The 27,420-nt window shown below is 58.8% G+C and overlaps 3 protein-coding genes across 6 annotated transcripts in view; 1 reads left to right on the top strand and 2 right to left on the bottom strand.

Annotated features, from left to right (window-relative positions):
- Window positions 1-16,593, bottom strand: part of STK25 (serine/threonine kinase 25) — a 34,538-nt gene extending 17,945 nt beyond the window's left edge. The window contains exon 1 of the mRNA XM_027116237.1: window positions 16,411-16,593. The gene's annotated coding sequence lies outside the window, so the exon portion shown is untranslated. The remainder of the gene's footprint in view (window positions 1-16,410) is intronic.
- Window positions 320-13,384, bottom strand: LOC113625128 (uncharacterized). The gene is made up of 5 exons (XM_027115650.1): window positions 13,197-13,384; window positions 11,363-11,440; window positions 7,048-7,297; window positions 5,881-6,072; window positions 320-934 (listed from the first exon to the last, which is right to left on the bottom strand). The coding sequence occupies exons 1-5, from the start codon at window positions 13,382-13,384 to the stop codon at window positions 320-322; spliced, it is 1,323 nt and encodes a 440-aa protein (XP_026971451.1).
- BOK (BCL2 family apoptosis regulator BOK) lies at window positions 9,790-27,420 on the top strand. Of its 4 annotated transcripts, none has more exons than XM_027116315.1 (6): window positions 9,816-10,116; window positions 13,975-16,145; window positions 16,615-16,866; window positions 19,567-19,695; window positions 25,513-25,676; window positions 26,664-27,420. In XM_027116315.1, exons 3-6 carry the CDS (start codon window positions 16,644-16,646, stop codon window positions 26,787-26,789), a joined length of 642 nt encoding a protein of 213 aa, XP_026972116.1. In that variant the 5' UTR covers window positions 9,816-10,116; window positions 13,975-16,145; window positions 16,615-16,643; the 3' UTR covers window positions 26,790-27,420. The 4 variants fall into 4 exon arrangements, with proteins under 4 accessions (XP_026972127.1, XP_026972116.1, XP_026972101.1 ...); XM_027116300.1 differs by having other exon boundaries at window positions 9,819-10,116; window positions 13,975-16,074; XM_027116326.1 differs by lacking the exons at window positions 25,513-25,676; window positions 26,664-27,420 and adding an exon at window positions 22,435-22,719 and having other exon boundaries at window positions 9,790-10,116; window positions 13,975-16,074.

The following is a 27,420-nucleotide window of genomic DNA, read 5'->3' as shown; positions in this document are numbered from 1 at the left end:
CATCACCGTAAAACCTGAGACCACGAGCCACGTGGAGAGCAGTCCTCCTGGGTCCCCTCACCCTGCTGCTCTCCCCCCGGGCGCCCCTGCCCAATAGAGTCTCTTGCTGTGTCAGCACGTCTGTCTCCTCGGATATTTCATTTCCGAGCGTTAGACAAGAGCCGTCCCCGGCCCTGGAAGGGGTCCCCCTTCCTGCAACAGAAGGACACGGGCAGCTGGAGTGTTGGCGGCTGGCCCTGCCTGGCCCAGGTGCTGGGGTCGGAGGACACGGGCGGCAGGCCAGGCAGGGCTCAGGGTGGCTGCACAGGGCGGAGCCGGCTCAGTGCGGGGGCAGGTGCACGGGCGGGCGGGGAAGGTCGCCGGTGGGCCTTCCTGAACTGCACAGAAGGGTACCACCCAGGCTTCCACTCGAGGCCATGCTCATCAGGGTCCCAGTGAGGAACAGTGCTTTCTGTCCCTGCCACCCTTTCCTGGCCTGACCGAGCTCCCCACGGCCTGAGGATCCCAGTCGCAAGGTGGCCCTGGTGCTGGTGTCAGACTGTGCCGGGACCCCGGGTCCGGGGCCTGGCGCTGGGGTGAGGCACCCAGGCCTCTGCTCCACGGTGCGCCCTCTTGCAGCCACACTGGTGTCGAACTGACTCACGTCAGGGGTGTCGGAGGAGCACATTCCGCGCAGGTACGGTGGGTGGCAGGCGTAGGTGGGGCTGGAGCTGCCTGCCCCTGGGAGTGGGTCGCTGAGGGAAATCGCCAGGCCCCGTGGGCTGAAGCTGGCGGCGGTGCCCTCGTGGAGAGTGGGTGGCAAGGGTGCTGAGGCCGTGCTGGGTGGGTGGTAGGTGGGGCCTGCCTGGCCGCCTCTCCTTGGGCGTAACGGCCCCTCTTCCAAAGACATGGCAGGTGTCACGGGGCTCCCAGGGCTGTCCCATCTCGGGGTGTCCTGGGGAACAGGGAGGATGGGGTCAAGCGGCCCCTGGGCTCGGTGCGGCGCGGAACCCAGGCGGTGAGCACTTCAGGGCAGAGGACCTGCCGGGCCCCCCCCCGCCAGCCAGCACCCTGCTGGCGCCTCGAGCCCCTGGGGTCTCTCTGCCTGACCCGCAGACTTTGACCCCTGCTGTCCACATGCGCCCTCTCTGAGCCTCAGCTTCCCCTCTGTCCAATGGGGACCGTGAGTGGACCCCCAGCTGAGTGCGAACGGTCCCTAAACCACATGCACCCTGGGGGTCCCTGGGACTGGGAAGGTCAGAGGGCACCGGCTTTCTCTTCTGAGCTGAAGTACCCCGTCCCTCCGTCAGGTTCAAGTCCAAACCCCAGGCAGACCTCGGACTTGCCACGTGCAATGCAGCCCCCCACTCCCAAAGCCGGGGGGAGTGTCTGCGAAGGGTAGGGGTCTCCCAGGCAGGCATGCCTTGTGGGTGAGGACAGGCTGCTGGAGGGGCGGGTAGGAGCCTCTGGTTATGGACGGTATGCCCCACGGCCACCAGGAATGTGAAGGGACGCCGGGGCACACAGGATAGAGCATTAAATGCAAGACCAGGTTTCAGAGCCATGCGCTAGTTTTGGACAAGTGTGTATGTTACTTTAAACTGAAGAGAAAGAGACCGAAGTACTCAGTCCTGCTCTCTACACAGCAACACAGAGTCAAATTTTTTCTCTCCGCGTGCTTTCTTATTTTCCAAGCATACTTTAGTGACCAGGATTTACTGTTACTGTTATAGCCAGAAAAATATGTTGTCTCTGGCTTCTGGCCGTGACTTTGAAATCTCAGAACAATGCAGAGTGCTTCAAAATAACATATTTGTGCATAAAGGAGGCCTCCAGGCCTCAGGAAGGGGGGGAAGACGGAAGAAAAAGAACTCCTGTCGGGAAAAATAAATGTCCCAAGAGCAGGAAAAGGGCCCAGTAATCGTCCAGCCCTTTCGCTGCCTGTCCCCGTCGCCTGGGGTGGCCGAGGACCTGGGTGCTTTCTGTCCCACGTGGGCTACAGGTTGGGGGGCTCCCGGCGGCCCCTGGGCAGATGAGCCCTGTCACATCCCTCAGTCGACAGCCTCTGGGCACCGCAGGGGTCACGGCTTCTGCCCCCAACCCCTCCTGCTGGCACCTGGCTGGCAGGTCCACACCTGTGGTTAATCGTTTATCACAGATGAGAGGAAAACCACCTACGATTTAGGGCCTCGGTGAAGGGGGTGTGAAGCCGGCTGCTGGCTCAAGGCCAGGGTTGGGGGCAGGCGGGGTGCCCTGGGGTCGCCAGCTCTGCAAAGGGGTGTGGGCCCTGCATCCCGTGCTGCCCCTGGAGCTGGGCAGCGAGGAGCGGGGGTGGGGCCCTCCTCCCCCTCCCCACCCCATTCACTGAATCCTCCCAACTGTGGAAACTTCAAAAGTGAGGGATGTGGCTGGTTGCTCCCGCCCCAAACAGTGACAGGAACCCCAGGGCCCTGCCCTCCCTCAACCCCGGGGGAGGTGGGGGCATCAGAGTTGCCCCCTGCCTACCTCCGGGGCCCCCTCCCCCAGGCATCAGTGGATGCCCGCCCCTGAGGGGCCCCAGCCCCACGTTCTCTCTCCGGAGCTTGAACTGGGTCTGGCCTCACAGCCCAGGGCTGCTCCGGAGGCTCTAGCAGCTCAGGGCTGTGCCCTGTGCCCACTGCCAGCTGCTGCCACCTGCTGCCCGTCCTCAGGGCCTCGGCGCTCACAGCAGCCTCGGGTCCCAGCTCTGAGACGGGGGTGGCCCCCAGGGCAGGCCTTCCCTCCCCCACCAGCCTCCGCTGGCCTCTCCCAGGAGCCGTGCAACCGGGGGAGTGTCCACCTTGGCCAAGGGTCAGCCAGCCTGTGCTGGGTGCCCACCACCCTTCTCCAGGGCCCAAAGCGGCCCTCCATGAACCCTGAGCCACAAGATGGGGGACGGCCGGGGGCGGGTGGGGCACGGTGTGACAGCCCTGGAGATGGCCGCTGGGATGGGCCCGAGCCAGGCTCCTCTCTGCCCAGCGTGGGCGCCACGTCTGACACGTCCATCGGGGGCACGCGGTAATTGCCGAGTGTGCGGCTGAGGTCTCTCCCACGCACCCCAGTGAGCAGGCCACTTGCAGGCCCGCCGGGACTTGGGGCCCAGGGTAGCCAAGGGGCAAGCAGCCCTGACAGCCACACCCCCGAGGCCGTCCACACAGGTGTCCCCCCGGGGCCTGGGCCACCTTCTCTAGCCTCACGGGCCAATCCCTGCGTTCCAGCACTGAGAGGTGTTTGGGAGACACTTGGTGAAGCCAGGCGCCTCCAGGTGCCTCCAGCCCCCCAGACGCTGCCTGCGCCATCTCTCTGGGCAGAGATGGGTGGCATCGGGCTCCAGCCCAAATGCCCACTGTGCCCCGTGCCCACCGACGAAGCGCCACCTCCTCAGCCCTTTTCTGGCTCGGGTCCTGGCGCTGGGCCCCGGGGGACAACACTGTCTCCACAACTCGCTCCAGATGCGAAGCTTTTAAAACTCCCCTTCCCACTGGCCTCGCAACTCCGCTCCCGGGCACTGAGGCCAGGAAAATGATCAGAGATACACGATTTAGGCCAATAGTGAAAAAATGCAAACTTCAAAACCCGGTGACATAAATAACGGAATGAAACGCCCATCGAGTGGAAGGTGGTACAGACACCAAAATGCTGCTTAGAAAGTCCTGACGCTCGAGCGCTCGGAACCTAAGACACAAGTGGGAGAAACAGAAATGGCTCATATTCCCGCCCAGCTCCCTCCATCCCTGAGTCCCCTCCCCCATCTCTCCTGTGGATGGCGAGAAGTGCATCCAACCATTACAATGGTTGCTCGTGAGCCAGAGTATGAATCTTCCATGCAAAATTTTAACACTTTTTCTGTACTTCCCAGAATTTATCAGATGAACACGTATTAGTTTTATGACTAGGTTACAGGGGCAGAGGGGCAGCAGAGCAGGTCCCTAAGCCCATGTCCTTGGGCTGCAAATCACTGCAAACTGAGCGAGACCAAGACAACACGCCCTCATCCAACAGCCTGGAGGGCAGAAGTCCAAAGGAGGCCTGGGGGCTTAAAACTGTCAGCAGAGACATTCCTTCTGCAGCCTCGGGGGAGAATCTGCTCCTAGAAGCCGCCAGCATCCCTTGCCTCGTGGCCCCTCCTCCACTTGCAAAGCCAGCAACGCAGCCTGTCTCCGACCCAGCTTCTCTTGGACCCTGTGACACATCCGTCTCCCCTACGGGCCAACCCTCCCACCTCCCTGTTATAGGACCGGTGCGATGGCCCTGGGCCTACCTGGACCATCCAGAGAGCTCTCGCTTCTCAAGACCCTGAGTTTAATCCCACAGCCCCAGCGGCCATGTGAAATAGCGTATCTCAGGGATCTGGACGGGAACGTCTCTGGGCTTGTTACTCAGCCAGCACACCGGGCACTGGAAGCAGGCCAGGACGGGCGGGAAACAGCAGCTCGATTGAAGAAAGAACCCCATCCCCACCCCCAAGCCTGGGAAACACAGTTGACGGAGCAGCCGGAGAAGACTCTGGGATGCAGGGAGGCCAGAGAGGGCAGCGTCTGCGGAAGGAATCGTGTCCCTGCAGTAAATAGATTCATGTGCTGAGCCGAGGAATCCCTCGAGAATGTAGAGCCCAGAAAAACACAGTCACGAGACGTGGAGGAGAGATGCCCCAGGCCTACTGTCCCTCTAGCAGGAGTTCCAGGAGGAGACCAGAGGGGAGGGAGGGGGAGGGAAGGCACTCCGCGCGCGCGCGCACACACACACACACACACACACACACACGCTGGGGAAAGTTTCCCCGAAACTGAAGAGGAATGTGGTTTTCAGGTTAGAAAATCTTGACCTGACACATAATAGTAAAATGTCAGAACTCTAAAGATAAAGACAAACCTTCAAAATGGAGGGGGTGCTGTGGGTTTGATGGTGTCCCCCCACCAAATATGTTTCAGGCCTAACCCCCGATACATGTGAATGTGACTTTATTTGGAAATGGAGACTTTGCAGATGTGATCAAGTGAGGATGAGGTCACACTGACATCCTAAGTCCAGTGACTCATGTCCTCATAAGAAGACGGAGAGACTTCCTTGGTGGTCCAGTGGTTAAGACTCTGCGCTTCCACTGCAGGGGGCACGGGTTCGATCCCTGGTCAGGGAACAAAGATCCCGCAGGTTGTGTGGTGCAGCCAAAAAAAAAAAAAAAAAGAAGAGGGAGACACGGAGGGGCCACATGACGAGATGGGCAGACAGGGCAGTGACGCAGCTCCAGGCCGAGCGGCTGGCAGCAGAGGGGGAGAGCCTGGGACAGACCCTCGCCCGGAGACTGCAGGGGACACAGCCCTGCCACTCCTGGATCTTCTGACTTCCAGCCTCCAGAACTGGGAGACAACAGGTGTCTGCTGTTCTCAGTCACCAGGTTTGTGGCAGCAGCCACAGGAAATTAAGGATGGAGAGAAGGAAGGGACGGAGGGGTGGGGGAGGATACGAGGGGGAAAAGGAACAAAAATCAGGGGGACAGGTACACCTGGAGAATGAAGACAGTGAAGGGACGCTTCAAATTCTACTCCAAGCCACAGTCTTTCAAGCACAACAATGGAATTAAAGGCATTTTCAAACACACGGGCACTCAGGGAGTTTGCTCCCACAAGCTGCTCTGAAAGAGAACAGGGGCGAGAGAACCCAAGAGGCATGGGCTCAGGGGCGTCAGGGGCGCCCGTAAAGTCTGCACGAGTGTTGGCTGGGAAACAGGCACAGGGTCACTGCAGCCACGTCCCCCTCGGCAAGCCCCTCCGGAATGACCACGGAGGGCTTTTAACCAGAGGAGAACCCACAGGAGCAAAGGAAACTGGAGAGGAGACAGCAGTGGGTGAGAGATTCTAATGGGAAGGTGAGGCTGGTACCCACCTCAGTGAGGGCAGCTGTCAGCCCGGCCCGGCCGCGCTTGGTACAAACAGCCCGGCAACCACGGTGGCTGTCGGCAGCTGAGGTTCCTTTCTCACACAGGCACCGTGTCCCCCCTGCCAGGTTCCCCAAGGCTCCACTTACATGCTGTCCTCCTCCAGGTGCCCGGTGGGAAGTCAGCCCTCTCTGGCCATCCTGCAGCAAAGGGAAAAGCAAGGAGGCAGAGACACACCCTGACCTTTAAGCTTTTGCTTGGCTGTGGCCCTCATGACTGCTCACGAACCACTGGCCGAGGCAGGTCAGGTGGCCTGGCCAGTTGTCCAGGGACAGGAGTGCACCCATCCCCCCACCCCCCAGATGTGAATATTGTGACAGTGAAAAACCCAGTCCCTGCAGAAGGGGTCAGTGATGAGCAGTGGGGCACAGGTGGCTGTGAGGGGTCTGACCTTCCCTACCTCCCACCGCCAGGCCCCGGGACAAAATGAGCTCAGACCCTCCTTACCAGAGAAACTGGGTCCGCGAGGCCCCAACCTTGGGAAAGTGGGGGACGGCGAGGGCTGGGGGAGGGGTAAAGGAGGTGCCGCCTTCCGACCTGTGGTCGGGCCCATTTTCCCGCACTCTGCTCCGGGATGCCACCGGCCAGACGGGCACTCCACCCCACCCACGCAGGAGACCCAAGCAAGCTTCTCAGGGGAAGAAGACCTCCTTTCGGGGACCCCAAGAAAGAGGCCGGCCAGTCACCAGGCGCTGCTCGGATCCCACAAGGCGCTGCTGGTCCTTCTTGTCCACGTGGAAGGACAGCCAAGGAATTCCACGCACCCCCCCCCGCCCCCAAAGGGAAGGACCAAATCATACAGAAGTGCTGGAAAAACGGGGACAAAGCAGGCAGTCTGGGGATGCCGCCACCAAAATGCCCTTTGAAATCACAATCCCCAGAGAGATAAGATATTGTGCCCAAAAAACAGAGACCAGGGTACTGTTAAGGCAACAGTCACGGAGTAAGGAGGCATCAGAATCCAACAGGCCATAGGCAGAACGGAGGCGCTCTCCTAACCCGGGGCGGGCGGCGGGGACCGTGCAGACGGGGCAGGAAGACGGAGGAGAGGTGACGATGGCTGGCGGATGCATCTGTTAAAGCGACTGATAAGCATTTGCAGGGCCGTAAGGTACCTCCAGGCAGGAAGGGCATCTCGGCGGCGAGCGGCCAAGGCGGATGGTGATGAGATCACCGAGGTGGGCGGGGACTCGGTCCTCCACCAATGAGAGAGGGAGGTGGGGCCTGTCGTCCTCAGCCTCGAAGATTAAAGAGCACGACGGCACGTGTGTTCGACCTGTCTCGCGTATGTCTTTAAGAGGACAGGGTAAGACCAGCCCACAGCGTCGTTCGTGGTCCTGATGGAGTCCCTGCGGAGTGGAGGGGCTGTGGGGTCAGGGCCCAGGGATGCCGGGGGTCTTTATCTGGGGAGCGCATCTGAATGTAGGTAACCCTGGATGATTGGACGCACCTGTGGCGAACTTCGGCGTGTGCGCGGAAGGATCCCCCTAGAAAATTAGAACTGTGAACATGGCTTCAAACCTTTACAGAGAGGAGAACCCTCCACCAATCCATTGAGATGAAGGACCCGGAAATTTTAAAAAGAAAGACAGAGAGGCCAACCAGAAATAAGCCCACACGCCTATGGACAATTAATCTTTGACAAAAGAGGCAAGATTATACAATGGGGAAAAGAAAGTCTCTTCAGCAAGTGGTGCTGGGAAAGCTGGACAGCTGCGTGTAAATCAGTGAAGTTAGAGCACTCCCTCATACCATACACAAAAATAAACTCAAAATAACTTAAAGACAGATATAAGAGAGAACACCATAAAACTCCTAGAAGAGAACATAAGCAAAACATTCTCTGACATAAATCATACCAATGTTTTCTTAGGTCAGTCTCCCAAGGTAATAGAAATAAAAGCAAAAATAAACAAATGGGACCTAATCAAGCTTATAAGCTTTTGCACAGCAAAAGAAACCATAAACAAAACAAAAAGACAACCTATGGACTGGGGGAAAATATTTGCAAATGATGTGACCGATAAGGGCTTAATTTCCAAAATATACAAACAGCTCATACAACTCAACATCAAAAAAACAAACAACACAATGGAAAAATGGGCAGAAGACCTAGATAGACATTTCTCCAAAGAAGACACACAGATGGCCAGCAGGCACATGAAAAGACACTCAACATTGCTAATTATTAGAGAAATGCAAATCAAAACTACAATGAGGTATCACCTCACACGGGTCAGAATGGCCATCATTAAAAAGTCTACAAATAGGGACTTCCCTGGTGACGCAGTGGTTAAGAATCCGCCTGCCAGTGCAGGGGACACGGGTTCGAGCCCTGGTCCGGGAAAGTCCCACATGCCGCGGAGCAACTAAGCCCGTCCGCCACAACTACTGAGCCTGCGCTCTAGAGCCCGCAAGTTACAGCTACGGAAGCCTGCGTGCCTAGAGCCCAGGCTCTGCAACAAGAGAAGCCACTGCAATGAGAAGCCCGCGCACCGCAACGAAGAGTAGCCCCCGCTCGTCGCAACTAGAGAAAGCCCACGCACAGCAACGAAAACCCAATGCAGCCATAAATAATAAATAAATTATTAAAAAAGAAAAGTCTACAAATAATAAATGCTGGAGAGGGTGTGGAGAAAAGGGAACCCTCCTACACTGTTGATGGGAATGTAAATTGGTATAGCCACTGTGGAGAACAGTATGGAGGTTCCTCAAAAAACTAAAAATAGAGTTGCCATATGATCCAGCAGTTCCATTCCTGGGCATATACCCAGACAAAACTATAATTCAAAAAGATACATGCACCCCGTGTGCATAGCCAAGCCATGGAAGCAACCTAAATGTCCATCGACAGATGAATGGAGAAAGAAGATGTGGCGGGTATATATTCCATTGTATATATGTCCCACATCTTCTTTACATATATACATATGTATTTATATAGAGAGAGATAAAATGGACTATTACTCAGCCATTCAAAAGAATGAAGTAATGCCATTTGCAGCAACATGGATGGACCTAGAGATTATCATACTAAGTGAAGTAAGTCAGAAAAACAAATACCATATGATATCACTTATATGTGGAATCTAAAATATGACACAAAAGAGCTTATCTACAAAACAGAAACAGACTCACAGACATAGAGAACAGACTTGTGGTTGCCAAGGCGGTAGGGGTGGGGGAGGGAAGTATGGGGAGTTTGGGGTTCGCAGGTGCAAACTATTATACGTAGGATGGATAAACAACAAGGTCCTACTGTAGAGCACAGGGAACTGTATTCAGTATCCCGTGATAAACCAGAATAGAAAAGAATATGAAAAAGAATATATATACGTATAACTGAGTCACTTCGCTGTACAGCAGAAATTAACACAACACTGTAAATCAACTAGACCAGTAAAATTGGAAAAAAAAAAAAAGGAAGAAAGATAGAGGGACCAAGAAGTAGGTGAGGGGCTGTGGGAGCTGCTAGTTCCTCATCCTGCAGGGATACGCCCTGGCTGAGGAATGCAGCAGTGAAAGCAGAGGCGTTCACAGGAGGGGCTGGGATGAGCCCTGACTTGGAAACTGCCTGCCGGGAAGGTGGTCCTGAGACAGCTGCTTTTCCTGGAAAACCCCCAAGAACCACTGGATTCCTTAAACCACGGACATGCATAACTTTGGTTAAAATGCACAACAAATGCATACAGGTGGAAATGACTGTACCAGGCGTCAACACATATGATGAAGTAATAGGAAGCGTGGAGGGATAGAAGCTGGGGTAGGTCTGGGACACACACACTGAGACCCGCTTCAGCTTAGTGTTTAAAGTTCTGGGAAAATCACAGGCCTCTCCGGCAGGAGATGCTGGACCAACCGCCAGCCCAACCTGGGGAAGAAAAAGAAAGTCTTTTCCACATTCACAGAAATGGATTTTAAAAAGCACACCAGGAGGTCAGGAACAAAGCCTGGGTGGCCGGCTTAGGAGCGCAGGGCGGGATGCTCAGACCTGCCAGTTCTGAACCAGCAAAGAAACGCGCTTGGTGACAGCCTGGGGGAAACTTTTGCAGGCAAAGGATTAATACCCAGAATACAAAGAACACAGACAAACCAATGAGAAAAAGAAGTCGCGCTGGAGAAAATGAGCAAACCCTCTGCCAGGACGAGTCATGAGGCTCAGACGCTGACAGACCGCCAGGAAGGTACTTGGCCCCCTCGGCTCCTGGGGCCCTACGAATGCATTAAACAACGCGACTGCCCTGTTCACCCCTCAGGCAGGCAAGACTTCATTTTATAACTTGTAGCACCCAGGGTGCTGCCAGAGGGGCTGGCGATGGTGGCAGGTGCGACGTGGCTGTTCCATGTGACCCAGGACACGAGGCCACACCAGCCTGGAGCCCACCCTTCCAGCCCCCACTGGACACGGGGGGCTGGGCTCAAAGCCGGGCACGTGGACCCCTCCCCTGGCCGCGCTGCCCTCTGTTGTGCGGGCTCCCAGGTTGTTTATCTTGCTCTTATCCAAGTTTATACAAAACCCTTCTGGCCTGGGCTCTGATTCCCCGTGAAGAATGAGCTTCTGGCGAAAAATAAACGGGGAGGGGCTGGCCCCGGGAGACCTCTGGGCAAATGCGGCTGTCAGCCTCCCAAGCTTGGAGGTGCTGCCTCTGTACCCCAGGTCCCGTCTGGACACCTCTGGTCACGGTCGGATGGCCGGGTCACTGGAAGAGCAGGGAACGGACGCCCACCCAGGCGGCCTTTCAGAGCAGAGCCCCACCCCAGGGGCCCGTCCCCCAGCGTCCGCCCACCCAACTGTGCTGGGGGGGGGTGGGGAGGGTTACCTGCCCCTCAGTGGCACCGGTGGGACCCCTCCTCAATGGGAGTTGGGGTGCAGCTCCCGCCTTTTAGTCCCTGGGGTGGGGTGGGGGCCAGAGAAGCCCGAGGGGAGACCCCCGGGAGGCAGCCCACTGTGACCCTGCGTGTCACCCCTGAGGCTCCCGCCCCTGGGGCGCTCTGATCTGCAGCCGGCGGTGACCTCACCCGAGGCCTGGGCCGAGCCTGAGGGTTACGACTGACGGCCTCCTGAGTACTTCATTAGCTCCCGCTTCTGGGATTCCTTAAACGTCTCCAGGGTTCAAGGACACTCTACATTTTGGGCCAGGAGCCTCCGTCTCCGCTTCCACTGAGGTGGCACGTGGAACCCCCTGCAGAGAGGCTGGTGCCTGGGAAGGCCCGCTGCCCCTCTGTCTCTTCCTCCTTCCAGGAGCTGAGAGCATAAGTCCCTGGCCTGTCTGAGGGCTGGCTTTCTGTTCCTTGTAGCCGGAGGTGTCCCATCGCTACTGTAATCGCTGATGGCCAGGCGGACACCGCAGCCCTCAAGAGGAAAGGGGCCAGGAGGGCTCAGGGTTTAGAATAAACTCCCCCCCCAAAGCAGATGATTTGGGGACCCACTGGAAGGAGTAGGGGCCGTAGTCACAGCCGGCCCCGCTCTCGGTTCTGTCCACACGTGTGCTCAGCACAGGCACCCGCCTGGGGGCCCGGGGGGTAGCCTGAAAAGGAGGCGGGCGGCCTAGGTGGACGGCTGCCCAGAGGGAAGCAGAACACACACAACACAACACTACATGTAGTGTTGTGAACAACTACTGTCAGGGATGGTTTGGACTCCCGGGAGGGCAGACTGGGGGTGCGTGAGGGGCAGAGTGTGTCACACCCCTAGGGTGCCACATCCTCCCAGACCACCTTGTCTTCAGCTACCCCTGCAGGGATCTGCTGTGCACAGTGGGGTGGGAAGATTTTAGCCGGGGCAAAGGGAGAGGCAGGCGCAGGAGGGGGCCTCTCTGAGGAAGTGACACATGAGCAGAGCTGTAACAATCTAGGAAGGAAGGAACAGCCCATGCAAAGGCCCTGCGGCACAAGTGTGTTTGTTCAGCTGAAACCCCCGAGCAGGCAGAGAGGGGAGAGGCCCTGGCCTTGCGCTGACGAATCTGGTTGGTTTTGAAAGGACACTGTCCCCGTGCACAGGGCGGACTGGAGAGGGGGTGGGGGGAAGTGGCCTGGACTGGGGCACTAGCAGCAAGGAGGCAGAAGTGGCTCTCGGGATACGTTGTGAGAGGAGAGCAAAGAGGCTGTGGTGAGGCCGGCCCCGCAGGCCCGGGGATCCTTGGACACAGGAGGAGCCCAGGAGCCACTCAATAGACCATGCAGGCCAGCGCCTACCAGGTGCAAGGCCCAGACCCACCGGGAGGCCAGCCTCCTGCCAAGACCCTTGCTGAGTCCACAGCTGGCCCTGCCCGCCAGAGCCCACACGTGAGCCCTACACGTCCACACCCGGCCACTCAGTCCCCTCCAGGGCCAGGCTCGGCAAAAGGCCCACATGGGCTCTGAAGGAGGCTGTGGACAGCGTTCCAGGGGCCTGGGCATTTGCTCTGGAGGCGGGGACAACACTCACCTGTGCCTGTCCCTCTGCGTGGCCATATGCAGACCAGGCAGGACCCCTGTCCACGTCGAGGTGAATGTTGCCACTCACTTTCTTACACTGGTGTCACTGGGTTATGGAGCCCTCTGCTCCCCAAATTGTGGCCCACACAGCAGACTTGAGCAGGTTTTTATGGAAAGCCAGGACCCTCCTCCGGGTTGTTCAGTGGCACCGATAGGCCCCGGCACCCTGTCCAGAGCCACAAATGTGACTGGGCCCGAAAGGCTGGCACCTTCCCATCTCCAGCCACAGCTGGTTCAGAGATAGGCACGGGACAGAAGCTGCTGGCCCCAGGTCATCCCCAGGAACTCCCTGGGAAGACTGGCTTTTTCTCCCACTGGGAAAGACTGAACTTGTGCGGTGTAGACAGGGAGCTGTGGCGTCTTCTGCCATCACTCAGGGACAGCCTGCCTGAGAGCAGAGCTGTCACGAAGGAGCAGACAGACTCACAGATAGCAAGAGAGACCCCTGGATCCAGCCATGCCTGAAACCAGTAGGTGTCTCCCAGGACAATTTAGTCCCATAAATCAACAAGGCTCCCTGTGCTCAAGCCAGTTTGGGCCGGTGTCGGCACTCAGAAGGCTTCTCGGCAACCAGGGACCCACTGGGTCAATTGCAGGGCAGACAGAGGGATCGGACAAAAGGCAAGAGCGGAGAGCAGGAAATCTGCAGAGGCGGAAACTCAGTGCCAATGGCAACTGTAGGAAAGTCTACGCACACTTGGGGGCTTGGGGGCTGGGACTGGGCTGATCAGGTCAGCCTCCTCCAGTCCTCAAGGGACAGGAAGGTCTCAACTGATTCTAGCCTGACCCGGGCTCTCTAAGGTCTGGCTCAGGGTCCGTGGTCTGGATACTCCAGATGGGCTTAATCTCCCCTTTTGATAAACACTTGGGCCGCTTCCAGTCCCTCAGGGTCCTCAGTATCCTGCAGTGAGTGTCCTGAGGCACGGCTTTGAGCTGGTCTAAAATGTCCAGGGAGAGGTCCACTGGTTCAGGCATGGCTGGATCCAGGCACGGCAGCTCCTGTACTGAAGGAAGCTCGCTAAACAGATGCATCTATCGCTCCTGTGTCAGGGCGCACGAGTCTTTCCGCACCAATCCGTGCTGCCCAGGAGACAGGAAGTAGAAAACGTGATCCTATTTTTGTATAGGAGGAAACTGAGGCTGTGGGCAGGGTGGGAAGCTGCCTGAGGCCACTGCGGGGCGGGGGAGTGGGCATAGGTTCTTCCCCTGCCGGAGATACATTCCGTGGGCCTGGGGCAGGGCTGGGGAGTTGTCCCAATCTGCCTGTGCCCAGTCCTGCACTGACTCCTTCAGCAATCCCTTTCCCATCCTGAGCTTCCATATTTCCACCTATAAAATACAGGGAATCCCAAACCTTAGTGCTCTTCAGAGATGCCAGAGGCAGACCCTGTCCTGCTCCAGACTGTGCGTTAAAGAGTGCAATAAAATGAGCACTCACACTTGAAAGCTTTTCTGAAAAAACAGCTCCAATTCCTGAGCAATTACTATATGACAAGCACTTTTATACATGGATTGACTAATTTGGTCCACAAAATGTAGGTATTACTATTTTCTCTATTCTACAGACGGGGAAGCCAAGGCAGAGGCCCAACAGGTTCCTGATAGGTGTCAGCATCAATGGTGTGTTGGCCTCCCAAAATGAGACGGGAAATGTTCCCTCATTTTCTATTCTTTGTGCAGGTTTGTGTGAGGTCAGTGATATTTCTTCAACTGTTTAGAGGAATTCCTCAAGGAAAACATCTGAACCTAGAATTTTCTTTGTGGGAAGATTTTAAATTATGAATTAAATTTATTTAATTGTTATAGGATTATCCAGATTTTCTATTGCTTCTAGCGTCAGTTTGGGTAAATTGTTTCATTTAAATTTCAAATTACTGTCATAAAGTTGTTCATAATATACTCTTAATAGCTTTTTAATGTTTGTAGTATCTGTGGTGATGTCCTCTTTTCATTCCTGACATTGGAATTTGTGTTTTCTTTTTTTACCCATTATTTCCAGGGGATTATCCATTCTATTAATCTCTTTTGGCTTGGTTGAGTTTCCCTGATTTTTGCTTTGTTTCATTAATTTCTGCTTTTATTTTTATTTCCTCTCATCTTTAGATTTAACTTGTTGTTCTTTTTCTAGCTTCTTGAATTGGAGCTTAGAGCATTAATTTTAACCTTTCTTCTAAAGCTATAAATTTTCCTTGAAGCACTGCTTTACCTATATCCCACAGCATTTGATATGTCATGTTTTCACTGTAGTTCACTTCAAAATATTTTACGACTTCCCTCGTGATTACTATTTGACCCACTGATTATTTAGAAGTGTGATATTTAATTTCCAAGTACTTGGAGGCTTTCTCATAGTTTTCCTGTTTTTGAGTTTTAGTTTAATTCATAGAGGACACACTTGTATGATTTCAATCCTTTGAAATTTGTTGAGACTTCATGGCCCAGGATATGGTCTATTTTGTTTAACATCCTATGTGCACACGGAAAGAACATGTATTCAACAGCTATTGGGTGAAGTGTTGTATGTATGTGAATTAAGGCAAGTGGGTTCATCCTGTTGAGACGTTGACTCAAGGATAGTGAAATAGGGACTTCCCTAGTGGTCCAGTGGTTAAGACTCTGTGCCTCCTAGGCAGGGGCCGTGGGCTCGATCCCTGGTCACGGAACTAAGATCCCACATGCCAAAAAAAAAAAAAAAAAAAGGGTAGAGAAATAGACCAGTGGGATAGAAAAGAGTCCAGAACAGATCCTCACATACACAGTCACTTGGTGTATAATGGGGACTCTTCTCCAATTCAGTGGAAAGATGAGGGCCCTTTCAATAACCGATGATGGTCTACTGGATATCCATATAGAAAAAATGAGCTCTGACTCCCTACCACAATATTCACAGGAATTAATTTGTGATCCACCATAGATCTAAATGTGAATGCTAAAACAATTAAGCTTCTAAAAGAAAACACGGGAGAATATCCTAATAAAAAAGCACTAAACATGAGAAAAGATTGATAAATTGGACGTCACTGAGAAAATTCCTGTTCAATATAAGCAACAGCAAACCACAGAATGGCAGAAGGTATTTGCAATACCTTCCATACAATGCAAATCCAAGTACCCACCTCCAATACCAAGCCATGTGTAAGACCAGGGACAGAGCATCCAGAATATATAAAGAACCTCTAGGAATCAATACGATAATGAAGCCGGCTGTGAATCCAGGCGGCTGGTGCCAGAGCCAGGTCCTAATCACTGGGACAGTGGGGGACAGCTCCTGCCCCGTGGCCCTCCTTGAGCGCATACCGGGAACTCGCTCGGTCCTCCTTAAGCGGTGAGGCGGCGGGGAAGCTCTGGCCGTGGCTCCGCCCCGGGGTTGCCTTTCCCTTAGAAGGCAAAGCCCCAAGCCTCGCCTATCGCCCGGCGGAAAGTTGCGCTGTGCTGTCCGCACTCGCCTCGCCCCCGACGCCGCCGCCGGAGGCCCCGTAGGGCCCGAGACCCCGCGCCCTCAGCGCTCCAGCCCGGCTCAGGCGTGGACAGGGCGGGCGCCGGGGCGGGGCGCGCGTCCTCGCCAGTTTGAATGGAAGGATCCAGATCTGCGGAGACGGCGGCCAGCAGATACTGAGGCCAGCACTCCTCCCCAGCCCCCGCGCCCGAGACATGCGGCGGGAGAGGTGAGCAGGGCGGGCCGCGCCATGGGAACGGCGAGGCCGGGGACAAACACCGAGGACGGCGAGGCGCGGAGGTGGGTGGTGGCCCCGGACGCTGGGCCGGGCCGGGGTCCCGGCTGCCGCCGGTTGGGAGCAGGTCGGGCCATGCCCCCCGCCCACGCCTCCGCCGCCCGCGCACTCGTCTTCGAGCGCGGGCACGGCGGCCCCAGAGCCAATCGCCATTTCCCCGAGGTCCTTCCTATCCCCGGCACCCGTGGGGATCTTTGTGATTGAGTTCGGCATCTAAAAGAAGGTGACACCGCGCTTTTAAAGATTTGGGGCACAAACAGGAACGCTTACCCGCAGCTGGCCGAAGCCCTTCCCCAGAGCCGCGCCGGCCCGGCCTCCCTGTGCGCTCCGGCCCGGCGCACGCACGAGATCTAGGCGCACGCCGCGCCCCTTCCACGCTCCCCGCTGCCCGCCGTTGTCGCGCGGCCGACCTTCCCCTCCGCCAGCCAGGCCGGGGCGGCGGGGCGGGCCCGTCTGAGCACCCTCTGCCCGCAGGTGCGGCGCCCCCCGCCCGCGTCCCCGCCATGGAGGTGCTGCGGCGCTCCTCGGTCTTCGCCGCCGAGATCATGGACGCCTTTGACCGCTCGCCCACCGACAAGGAGCTGGTGGCCCAGGCCAAGGCGCTCGGCCGGGAGTTCGTGCACGCGCGGCTGCTGCGCGCCGGCCTCGCCTGGAGCGCGCCGGAGCGCGCCGCGCCCGCCCCCGGCGGCCGCCTGGCCGAAGTGTGCACGGTGCTGCTGCGCCTGGGTGAGTGCGGGCCTCGGCGGGCGGGATCCCAGGCTTACCCTCCAAAGCCGGCCAGCGGGGCGGCCCCGCTGCGCCTCGGGGTACAGCTGTCCCTGCACTGGCCCGCCCGCCGGTGACCGCGCCGGCACCCGCCCCTGCTGGGCCTCGGTCTCCCCTCTGAGGCAGAGAGGGGGCTGGTCCGGTGTGCCCTGAGTAACCCGGCGCACAAGGCGGGCGCACCCAGACCGATGATCCCTCCAGCACCCCACTCTTCCAGTCCCCCCTCAGGCTCGCCTGTGCACCCGCCAAAGACCTCCCCGCATTTGCCTGCTCAGCCCGGATTTCAGACACTCTGGCCATAAAGGATAGACAGCTCCGGGAAGAATGATGTTTTGGTGGCTAAACTTCCTGAGTGACCCTTGTGCTCAGCTGGGCACAAAAATCCTTTGTCGGACCACGTGTCCTGCTGTTTGTTTTGGAAAATAGGTCCTTGCAGTTACTGGCTCAAATCCTGCCATGGGTCGCTCTTCTCTCGATTAGGAGGCCTCTTAGGGCTCCCGGCGAAATTTAGTGCCCCAGGAGGGCTGAGCCACCGTGAGGCTGGGCAGCCCAGGATCTCACCTGGACGCCAGCTGAGTGGAGGTACTTGACGTGGGGTCACACACAGCCCGGTAACTGTCTCCACCTTCTCCAAGGACCCCAGAGGGGGAGGGACCGGCCCAGCTGACTCAGTCAGTCCACCTCTCCACGGGGACTGAGGCTGCTCAGCCCTGCCCCATCCAGTGTGACAGTTCCACCCCAAGCGTGTGCACACGGGGAGGTGTGGCAGCGCAGATGGAGCCCTGACCAGGTGGCTCTCCAGGGGAGCCCTGGTTGGAGGGAACGCCCTGTGAAAGCGGATGCCCTCCCCTCCTCAGGCTGGCTTGCGCGTCTGCTTGCCCTGTTTTGTGTGGACCCTGGGGGCAGGGTTGTGTAGACCTGGCCTGCACAGGAGTGTTGGGGTCCAGGGGAGACACACAGGTGCCGAGGGGCCATTGCAGAGGGCTGCCAGGGGGGCGGTGTCCCGCCTGGGTCTCAGGGGAGGGGAGCAAGTGGGGTTTGGGGGATCAGCCAGAGGCCCAGAGTGCCTGGACTCCCCTGAGGTCAGCGCCCGAGCCACCTCTTCCAGTTGGGCTGTGGGGACAACACTGGGGGAGCACTCCAGAGGGTCCTGGTGAATATGGTGTCTTGACCTCCCAAGAGCCCCTGGAGTGGCCAGGAGGAGATCCTGCCTCTGCCCTGCCTGCCCCCAGCTCCATCTCCTTGCCTGCGAGCAGCGGCTCGGGGCTGCCTCTTCCTTGGGCCCAGGGTCCCTACTGTTTGAACTTTCTGAAAAGCCCTGCTTTGGGCTCTGCTAATCAGACCGGGCCGGTATCTGTCCCTTCAACACTGTGACCTCAGACCCGGAGAGCCTGGGATGCTTCCGGCCAGGGCTGGAGGAGCAGAGTCCGGCCAAGTGCCCTGCGCTGGCCCTCTCAGGGGCCAGGCCTTCAGGCCCTCCTCCAGCATCCGGCCTCATCACGGCCAGTCCCTGGGGTTCAGTTCCTGCGAGATGGCTAAGGGGACCCTGGAGGGAGATGGCTTGAACCACCAAAGCATCCGCCCTTGCAGCTGCTCAGCGTGACCGCCCCTTCCCCACCAGTCATGGCCTGGAGCTGTCTCCCTGTCCCCAGCATACCCCCAGTTCCTCCCGAGCACAGACGCCCCGCTCCTGGAGCAGCAGCAAACAGGAAGAGGCCCGGGTCGAGTTGGGGTCAGTCCCCAGTAGACCCCGGGGTCTGTATGTGGGAACAGCCAGGCCAGCCCTGGGAGTTTCCATGCTCCCTCCCGCATCGTTCTGCCAGCCTCCCCGCAGTCCTCCTCTGGTTCCAGATCTTAATTAATTAGATGGAGTGCATCTGGCCCCATGGGTGACTCGGAGCCCTTATCGCCTGGACTTCCAGTCGGAAGCGTTTTCCTGTTTGCTTTGGCGGAGAGGCGGCTGGGTTGGGGGATGCCCAGTCCGAGGGCTGTGTGGGATTCCCGGCACGTGACTGCCAGGGGCGCTGCAGCGGGCACACGTGCAGGCAGCGCCCTTGACAGGGCCTCCCGCTGCCACGTGCGGCCGCCCCATCCAGATACCCCTGCTTGGCCCCAGGAGCCGAGGTCTGACCCTGTGTGGTGCTGGCGGCCCCGGGTAGTGGCTCCTTTTCTTGGTTCACTGAATGGTGCTGGCGCCTGAGCGAGGACACCCCTGTGAGGCAGCAGCTGGGCTCCCCACCGGTGTGGGGTCGCTGGCACAGTCCACACCCATGTCGGGCTGGCTGCTTGCCTGTCGGACTACCGCCCTCCCATGCAGCTGGCTGTGGGCTGTGAGTCACTGGTCAGGCACTGCTGGGGTGCCCGCCCCACTGGCCCAGCCGGCTCTGCCCTGGGGGGAGGGTGGGCGTGGCTGGCTCGGCAGAGGGGACAGGCCCCAGAGGCAGGTCTGGGGGTGCCCACCGCACCTCCCTGGTCTTGTCCCCGGGGGTTCTGGGGGTGGTGTCTCGTGGGTGGGCATGTGACAGGTCGAGGGGTCAGGAATAGGGCTGGGATCAGGGTCCCCAGCTATGGCCACAGGCTGAGGAGTGGGCTGGCCCCAGGCCCGCGTGGGCCCCACACCCCGTGGGTGTGACCACCTCTGACCCGCCTGTGTGACCGCAGCGGACGAGCTGGAGCTGATCCGGCCCAGCGTCTACCGCAACGTGGCCCGCCAGCTGAACATCCCCCTGCAGTCCGAGACCGTGGTGACCGACGCCTTCCTGGCTGTGGCGGCCCAGATCGTTTCTGCAGGTAGGCCTGTGTGTCCAGGGGGCCCACACTGCTGGCATGGCCCAGGGTCTGTGGGTCAGGGCCGGGCTGCAGCGCTGGGTGGGCTCTCAGGGGAGCCTCCCTGGGTCCAAGGACAGTGGGCCTCTTGTGCGGTCCTGGGGCTGCAGTGACCGGAAGCCCTGTCTGGGCTGCATGTCCCAGGCTGCCAGTTGGTGCTGACTGTTGGCTGGAGTGGGGTGGGGTTGTTCTGCGTGTGGCAGTACGTGTCCTGTGGGGCTTGGGCTCTCACGGCGTGGCCGCAGGTCCCAAGCAGCCCAAGTGGGCGCCGCCAGGCTCTTTTGACGTAAGAAGTCGCCGTGTCACTGAGCCTGAGTCTGTTGGTCAGAGGCAGGTCGCAGAACAGCCCCCACAGTGGAAGGGGTGCGCTAGGGTGGGAGTCCCTGGTGGAGCGGCTCACCGGCACACGTTTGGAGAATGCTGACACACCTGTCTCACCCGGCTGGCCCGCAGTCACCTGTGGGTCTCCCGGAGCCTCCACCTGGGCCCTAGGAGCAGGTGACGTCTGCCCCTCCTCCGTGTGCCCTCGCCCTGAGTTCAGCTCGTGCTGCTTCCGGTCTGCACACCTGCCTCCAGGCTCCCAGGAAACTCTAGGACTCATCCCCCAAAACCCCCTCTCGTTCCCACGCCGCCTCCTGGGACCTGCTGGGCTCCCTGAGGTCCACAGACCTCGTCTCCCCACCCGTGACCTCGTGCCCTGTTCTGGCGCCCCTGCCCTGCGTGTCCACCTCGGTCCTGTGTCCTGGTACGTAGCAGGCGCCAGGCGCTGCTGGCCATCAGGTGACCGAAGCCCCCAGCCCAGTGCAGCACCTGCCCCATCAGCCGATCCCACCGAGGTTTCCCCAGCACTGTCTGGCGCTGCCCTGGGCCTGGGGACGCTGTGATGGACGGGATGGCCAGTCCCAGCCCTCAAGGAGGGGGGCTTGGGGGCCCCAGAGCCAGAGTGTTCCCGGGGCGCATCCTGGTGGAGTGGGGGTGTGAGTGGCCACGTGGCATCGAGGGTGGGAAGGGCTTTGGGGAGGACGGGCCCCTTCTGCGAGGCGGCTTTGGGTCTGTCGTCGACCAGCGGCGTGACCTTGGAACACCCCTTGCCGTTCCTTAGCCGTCGGATGGTTGGGACGGCAGCAGGGCTTTGGGGCAGAGGGCGCCGGGAGCCACAGTCCCACCCCATGGGGGACCTCCGCCCACCGGCAGAAGAAAGGAGGCCGGTGGAGGGGCTGGGGCTGCCGCATCCCATCAGAGGGCCCCCAGCCCGCTGACCGCACCCTCTGGGTGTTGCCCTGCACTGTCCCCTCTCGGGGAGGCCCCTCCGACCCCTGGTGGGCAGACTGGCGTGGCAGGGACGCGGGACCCCCGGCTGCAGGACCCAGCCTCCAGGGCGTCACTGGGTGGCCAGAACTTCACGGGGGAGTGCCTGGGAGGGAGGAGGCTGGTGAGAGGCGTGGGATGCCCAGGAGGTCTGGCAGTCCTGACCCGGGTGCCCTCGCGGTGACCTGGGCAGGCCGGGGAAGGGAGCTGACAGCCGCCCTGGGCCCTCCCTGGGCTCCCGTAAGGCCTGACGCTGGCGCGTGGGTGGCCGCCGGTGTCTGTCTCCGCTGTCGGGTGGGCGGGCGGCTGGCTTAGAGTGAGGGCTGGCTTTAAAAGGAAGGGTCATCTCTGAGAATGCGGCTGCAGCCGCTGGTGTTCGGGACTGAGGGGGCGGGGGGCGGCTGGGCCCCGGGGAGGTGGCTGGTGTGTGGGCAGGGACAGAGGGCGGGCAGCCGGGACGAAGCGCCCACCCCTGCCTGCCCCGCTTGCTCAGTGCCGGACGGGCCGGAGACGTGCCCAGAAGGGCTCTGGGTTCTGGAAGGACGAGGCGGGGGCTGGGGCAGGGCGGGGAGGGGGAGGGGCGGGGAGGAAGGTGTGGCCTTGATGAATGGGCACAGGGTACCAGTGGCTTCTTTCACTTGGGGAGTTCAGTTTAAAGCCCGTGATTTTTCGCTTGAAACCAGAGCAGGATGTACTTCTCTGCGATCAAGCATCCCCGCCCCACCCAGCTGGCCCTACCCTTTTCTCGTGGTGGCCTCCACACCGCCACCTGCCCCTCTGGTGCTTTGGGGCGCCCAGCCCCTCATGGGCTCTGTGACCTGCAAGTGGTTCTTAACCTCTGTTGACCTCAGAGCCACCTGAAAGGGGAGCAGGGACAGGCTCCGTGGAGTATAGGGCTGCGGGCCGCCCCTTGTGCTGCCGATGGGCTCTCAGCCCACCCCCCGACCAGCCCGTGGCTGCCGCACGCACCCTCCCGCTTCCCGCCCACCCGAGGTCTCTCTTCACCCCTTGTTCATCCCAGCCTTCCCGGTCCTCAGGCCCTCTTGCCACCAGGCAAGCTCCAGCCATCAGATGCTTGCCGGCCCTGCCCGTCTCTGCCCGCAGCCTCTCCCAAGCAGCTGGGTCTTGCACGCGCTGACCCCCCGGGCTGGATATTCCTCCCCCTCGTCGTCCCGGCCGGCCCCTCACCTGCTCTGGCTGTAGCCGGTGACGTGCACGGCTCGAGGACTGCAGGGCAGGGTTCCAGGTGGCCTCCCCACGTGGCTGAGCCCCCGCGAAGGCAGAGGCAGGGGGCGCTGTTCCAGGCTGCATCTTGGCTGCAGGCGCTTCTCGGTTCCCTTCAGTGGAAAAACTGAAAGTTGGCAAGTGTTTTCATTTTTTTCTTCTCATTACAAGAGCAAAATATTTCACCACGGAAAGATCAGAAAACACATGAGATAAAGAACTCTCAGAAATCAGTACTAAAAAGACCACCTCACTTTAAAAAGAGCAAAGGGTCTGAATGGACATCTCTTCAAGGAAGATGTATGAACAGCCAGTACGTGCATGAGAAGTTGCTCAGTATCATCAGTCACCAGGCAAACACTCATCAAACCACAGCAAGATGCCACCTCGCGCCCACTGGGGCACTCAAGGCAAAACTTCAGAGAACTCAGCACGGGTGAGGCTGTGAAGAGTCAGGGCGTGAAGTGGTCTGGCAGCTTCTCCAATGGTAACTCTGATGGGGTCACCCCCTGACCCGGCAGTTCCGCTCCTCGGTTTTGACCCCTGAGAAAGGAAGCCACATGTCCACACAAGGGCTTGCACACGAGTGTTCAGAGCCGCGTATCCCCACGGCCGGAGGGGCCAACAGCCCACGTGCTCGTTTCCTGACGGGTGGCCCATCCACTCGATGGAACGTTATTCGGCCGTAACAAGGAATGAGGTGCTCACACCAGGACAGCACGGAGGAACCTTGAAAACATTTTGCTCAGTGAACGGAGTCAGACACAAAGTGGGACCTACTGTGTGACTGCATTCGTGAAACGTCCAGAACAGGTAATCCACAGAGACAGAGTAGATTAGAGGTTACCAGAGCTGGGGTGACAGGGGCGTGATGCTCCTGGGGACAGTGATTTGGAGTGAAAATGTCTGGAATTCGATAGTGGTGGTGGTTGTACAACATTGTCAATATGCTAAAAACACTGGATCTCACACTTTAAAAGGATGAATTTACGCTAGTGAGATTATATCTCCGTAAAAAAGAACACAAAGACCTCAAAGAAAATAGGACATACCTGAGCCCCACCTCCCAGAGACCACCCTGCCGGCACCTTCCGGACCAGGGCTTTCCTCTCCAGGTATAACGTGGCCATCACGTGGAGCTCACCTCTCCACACAGCACCGCAGAACGCGTGTTCATTCTCTTGATCCCCGCCCTGCCATGCTGACCCTTCACCTGTCCCCTGGTGGTGGTGGGTACCTGCAGGACGCCAAGCCTGGGGGTGCCAAGGGCACAGCTGTGAGCAGCACAGAGCCCGCCAGGGCTGGCACCCACGAGCAGTTGGTCAATGGGGAGCGTGGTGTGACGGCAGCGTCACCAGGACCTGATGCCATCACGGTCTGCGTGGCCCTTAGAGGGAGGACCTTGGGCAGAGCCCTGGGGGTGAGGGAGCCCTGCAGGCAGTGGTGAGGCTGGGATAGCACGCATGAGGCCATGTCGCAGGACAAGGGGGCCTCAGAGGGGCCAGCAGCCAGCTCAGGTGGGACTTCAGACTTGGATTTACTTTGAAGGAGATGGGAAGGGACAGTAACAGGAGGGTTGGGGAGTGGCCTGGCCTGATTTACGGGGTTTTAAAATTTTCGTTGAGGTGAAATTCACATGACGTACAATTAACCATTTTATTTATTTATTATTTATTGACTACACCACGCGGCATGTGGGATCTTAGTTCCCCGACCAAGGATTGAACCCATTCCCCCTGCAGTGGAAGCACAGAGTCCTAACCACTAGACCGCCAGGGAAGTCCCAGTTAACCATTTTAAAGTGTATGATTCAGTGGCGTTGAATGCATGCACAGTATCGTGCAACCACCACCTCTCCAAGTTCTTTGCCAGTGGGAAGAACACCCATTCCCATTAGGCTGTCACTGCCTGGCCCCCTCCTGCAGCCCCCAGGGACCACTGGTCTGCCTTCTGTCTCCACGGATCTGACAGTCCTGCACATTTCATAGGAATGGACTCATACGATACGTGTGGCCTTTCAAGTCCGCTTCTTTCACTGAGCGCGATGTTTTCAAGGTTCATCAGGTTGTGGCCCTGTCAGCGCTTCCTTCCACTTTGAGGCCAAATATCATTCCGCTGTGTGGCTGGACCACATTGTGCTTTTCCACTCACTGCTTATTTACGTTTTGTCATTTCCACCTTTTGGCGACTGTGAACAGGGATTCATTCGCACTGACTTGTGCTCTTATGACAGACTGTCCCAGCTGTGGTGTGAACATGGGTTGAGGGGCATGCTTCCTCCCTGCCTGTGCTGCTTCCTTCTAGGGCTCAGGCGGGGCACCCACGTTTGTGTCCTTTCACAGGTGGTGCCGGGTGCCCTCCAGCTGTCTTTTGCATCACAGTTACCAGGCTGCACAGTTACATGGATCTTCACATTGCCACTTGGAATTTTGTCTGATAGACTATAATTTACATCGCGTTCTAATGTACACTTCTTTGTTTATCGGTGAGGGTGAGCATCTTTCATGTGTCTAGTGTACTGTTAATGCTTCTTCTTTTGTGAATCAGCCGTTTGTATTCTGTGTTCGTATTTCTTTTGAAAGGTTTCTCTCTTTTTCTCATTGATTTATAAAATCTCTTTCTATATTAAGGAACCTTATACAACTGGCAAGCACTGTTCCCCAGACTGTCATTCATCTGTCTTTCCTCCCAGGTGGGCTCCATCTCAGTTCTGCCCCCAGTAGCTTGGTGGTCTGGGCAAGGCCATTCCTCCCGGGGCCTCAGCTTCTTTACATGGAGAACATCCTCTGTCCTCGCAGGGCTGTGCTGGGGGCAGGCGCAGATGGAAGCTGCTTCCTGTTTATCACATCCAGTGCCGAGTCACTGAGCCCCCTTGACCTGCTCAGCCTCCTCTTTGCCTTTCTGCTCCATCACCTCCTCCAGCAGATACTGGGCTGTGCAGGGTCATCGCCAGGCCCTGGCCCAGGTGTGCAGGTGTGTAACGCAGGCTCGAGACATCCCCGCCTGAGAACGACGTGTGACGGTGGCAGGACTGACCTGCAGCAGACGGTGGCTGGGACTCGCACAGCCGCCAGCTGACCGAGCTCCCCGTCTGGTGGGAGCTGTGGGTTGAGGCTGCCCCGGGTGTCGACCCCAGTCACCAGCGGAATGGCAGGGGTGTGGCTCAGCCCCCTCACGTGACCCTGCGGGCTGGCCTCGAGCTGGGTCTTGGTGGCCTTTGGTGACCAGCACCCATCTCTCTCCCTGCAGGAATCACCTGGGGCAAGGTTGTGTCCCTGTACTCAGTGGCTGCGGGGCTGGCCGTGGACTGCGTGCGACAGGCCCAGCCCGCCCTGGTCCACGCCCTCGTTGACTGCCTCGGGGAGTTCGTGCGCAAGACCCTGGCGACCTGGCTGCGGAGACGCGGTGGATGGGTGAGGGAATATGGCGGTGCCAGGAAGGGGGTGGTAGTTGAACGCCTGAGTGCTGGCAGTGGCAGGGGTGATCGGGGCTGGAGGAGGGGCGAGGCCGGGGCTGCCCAGCCCAGGACGGCTCCTGCGGCCCAGCTCCAGTGTGGGCCCTCTGGGTCTGACCACCCCCGACTCCAGAGCTAAAACCCGCCGCCCGCCCCAGGGATGGTGTCAGAGTCTCCATGTCCCCGATCACCTGGCCAGGCCTCGGGGACTGCGGGGCAGCTGTACCCGTAGGAGAGCTGTTTTCTCCTCTGTAAAATGGATGGTGGGCAAAGGTGTGCAAAGCACACTGGCCGAGGGGACGGAGCTCAGCCTCTGCTGGGACTGGAGCCACAGGGGGTGCGGTGAGGGGCCACTGGGGCTGTGATCTCATCTGAAGGCGGCACTGGGCGGGGGGGTGTCACCTCCTGGATGAGTCACGTGGCTGTGGGCCTCCCGCTGTCCCATCCTGCCATCCTGTCCTGGAGCCCGGCTGAGGCTGGGCACCAGGGCAGCCAGGATGCTGATTGACACCATGGCCAAAGGTTTAGCTGTAGGGATAGTACTTCATTTCTTAGCAGGACTAGAAAGAAATAAGGAAGTAAGGAGTGGCCATTCACTGGGCTTCTGGAAAGCTCAGTTCCTGCTCCTGTGCTAAGGGATTTGTCCTTCCCTGGCACCCCAGGCTCCACGGCATCTGCAGAAGGACACTGGGATGTCAGCAGGTGGCCGAGCTGGTAGCTGGTCCCATGGCTGGGGGCCCAGCAGGCTCCCCTCCCTTCCCTCTCACCATCGGAATCCACCTGTTGGGTCGGGTCCCATGCTGGAGGCTTCCATCCAGCTGGACCACAAGCCTTCCCAAACGGCCTCGAGCATTCCCTCAGGCGACCTGGCTGACCCGGGGTTGGGGGGGGGCACAGGCCACACCCTCTCCGCTCCACTCTCTAACTGCCTCCTCGTCCCTCCCAGACGGATGTGCTCAAGTGCGTGGTCAGCACCGACCCCGGCCTCCGCTCCCACTGGCTCGTGGCTGCGCTCTGCAGCTGTGGCCGCTTCCTGAAGGCTGCGTTCTTCATGCTGCTGCCGGAGAGATGAGCTGCTGGCTTGGGCAGGGGCCGCAGCCCGGCCCCCTTACATGGGAGGCCCTCAGCCCCCGAAAGCATCACCCTCCGCCCCACCCAAGCCAGGAAGACCCTCGGAGCCCCGCGTCGAAGCTGGAAGCCCTGCCCTGAGCCCCTCCTCCACAGACCCAGGCCCTCTGGACAGGGAAGAGGGGGGCTTCCTGGCCCTGGAGCTGGGCTTCAGGGCCGACAGGGGCCCTTCCCCATCATTCCCCCTCCCGTGGAACCCCCGCTGGTCCCCTTGTTTCTAGAGCCAGAAAGTCAGGGTCACGTCCCAGGCCCTGAAGGAAGGGAGTCGGGCCCCATCTGTGTGCGGTTCCCACGTCAGGACATGAGCTGGCCTCGGTCCTCCTGGGCAGGGGGCCTGGACTCTGGGCCTGAAGGTGACTCTCGAGGCCGGAGGAGCTGTGGAGTGTTACTGACTCCGCCCGTGGGGCCTAAGGCTCGTGTGGTGGTTGCTGAACCTGTTTCTAGAGGGAGGGCGTGTCCCCCGCGCACCCGGGTGGGTCTCTGTGTGGCAGGGTCCTGTGGACGCGGGAGCCCACGACCGAGAAGGATGGTGTGTTTGTCCAATCCCAATAAAGTTCCGCAGCCGTGGAGGGTGA

The sequence above is a fragment of the Aethalodelphis obliquidens genome, unplaced genomic scaffold (assembly GCF_003676395.1).
Source record: "Aethalodelphis obliquidens isolate GAN/ISIS:26980383/991018 unplaced genomic scaffold, ASM367639v1 scaffold2, whole genome shotgun sequence".
NCBI classification, from domain to species: domain Eukaryota; kingdom Metazoa; phylum Chordata; class Mammalia; order Artiodactyla; family Delphinidae; genus Aethalodelphis; species Aethalodelphis obliquidens.
The sequence above is the reverse complement of the archived record's forward strand: the minus strand, read 5'-3'. Positions and strand labels throughout refer to the sequence as shown.

Coding starts and splice junctions, on each gene's coding strand:
- BOK (XM_027116315.1), top strand. CDS start 16,644: ATGGAGGTGCTGCGGCGCTCCTCGGTCTTCGCCGCCGAGATCATGGAC. Junction 16,867..19,566: donor CACGGTGCTGCTGCGCCTGG/GTGAGTGCGGGC, acceptor GTGTGACCGCAG/CGGACGAGCTGGAGCTGATC. Junction 19,696..25,512: donor GGCCCAGATCGTTTCTGCAG/GTAGGCCTGTGT, acceptor CTCTCCCTGCAG/GAATCACCTGGGGCAAGGTT.
- LOC113625128 (XM_027115650.1), bottom strand. CDS start 13,384: ATGCCTGAACCAGTGGACCTCTCCCTGGACATTTTAGACCAGCTCAAA. Junction 11,441..13,196: donor CCAGACCTTAGAGAGCCCGG/GTCAGGCTAGAA, acceptor CCGGGCCCCCAG/GCGGGTGCCTGTGCTGAGCA. Junction 7,298..11,362: donor TACGGCCCCTACTCCTTCCA/GTGGGTCCCCAA, acceptor CTGACCCCACAG/CCCCTCCACTCCGCAGGGAC.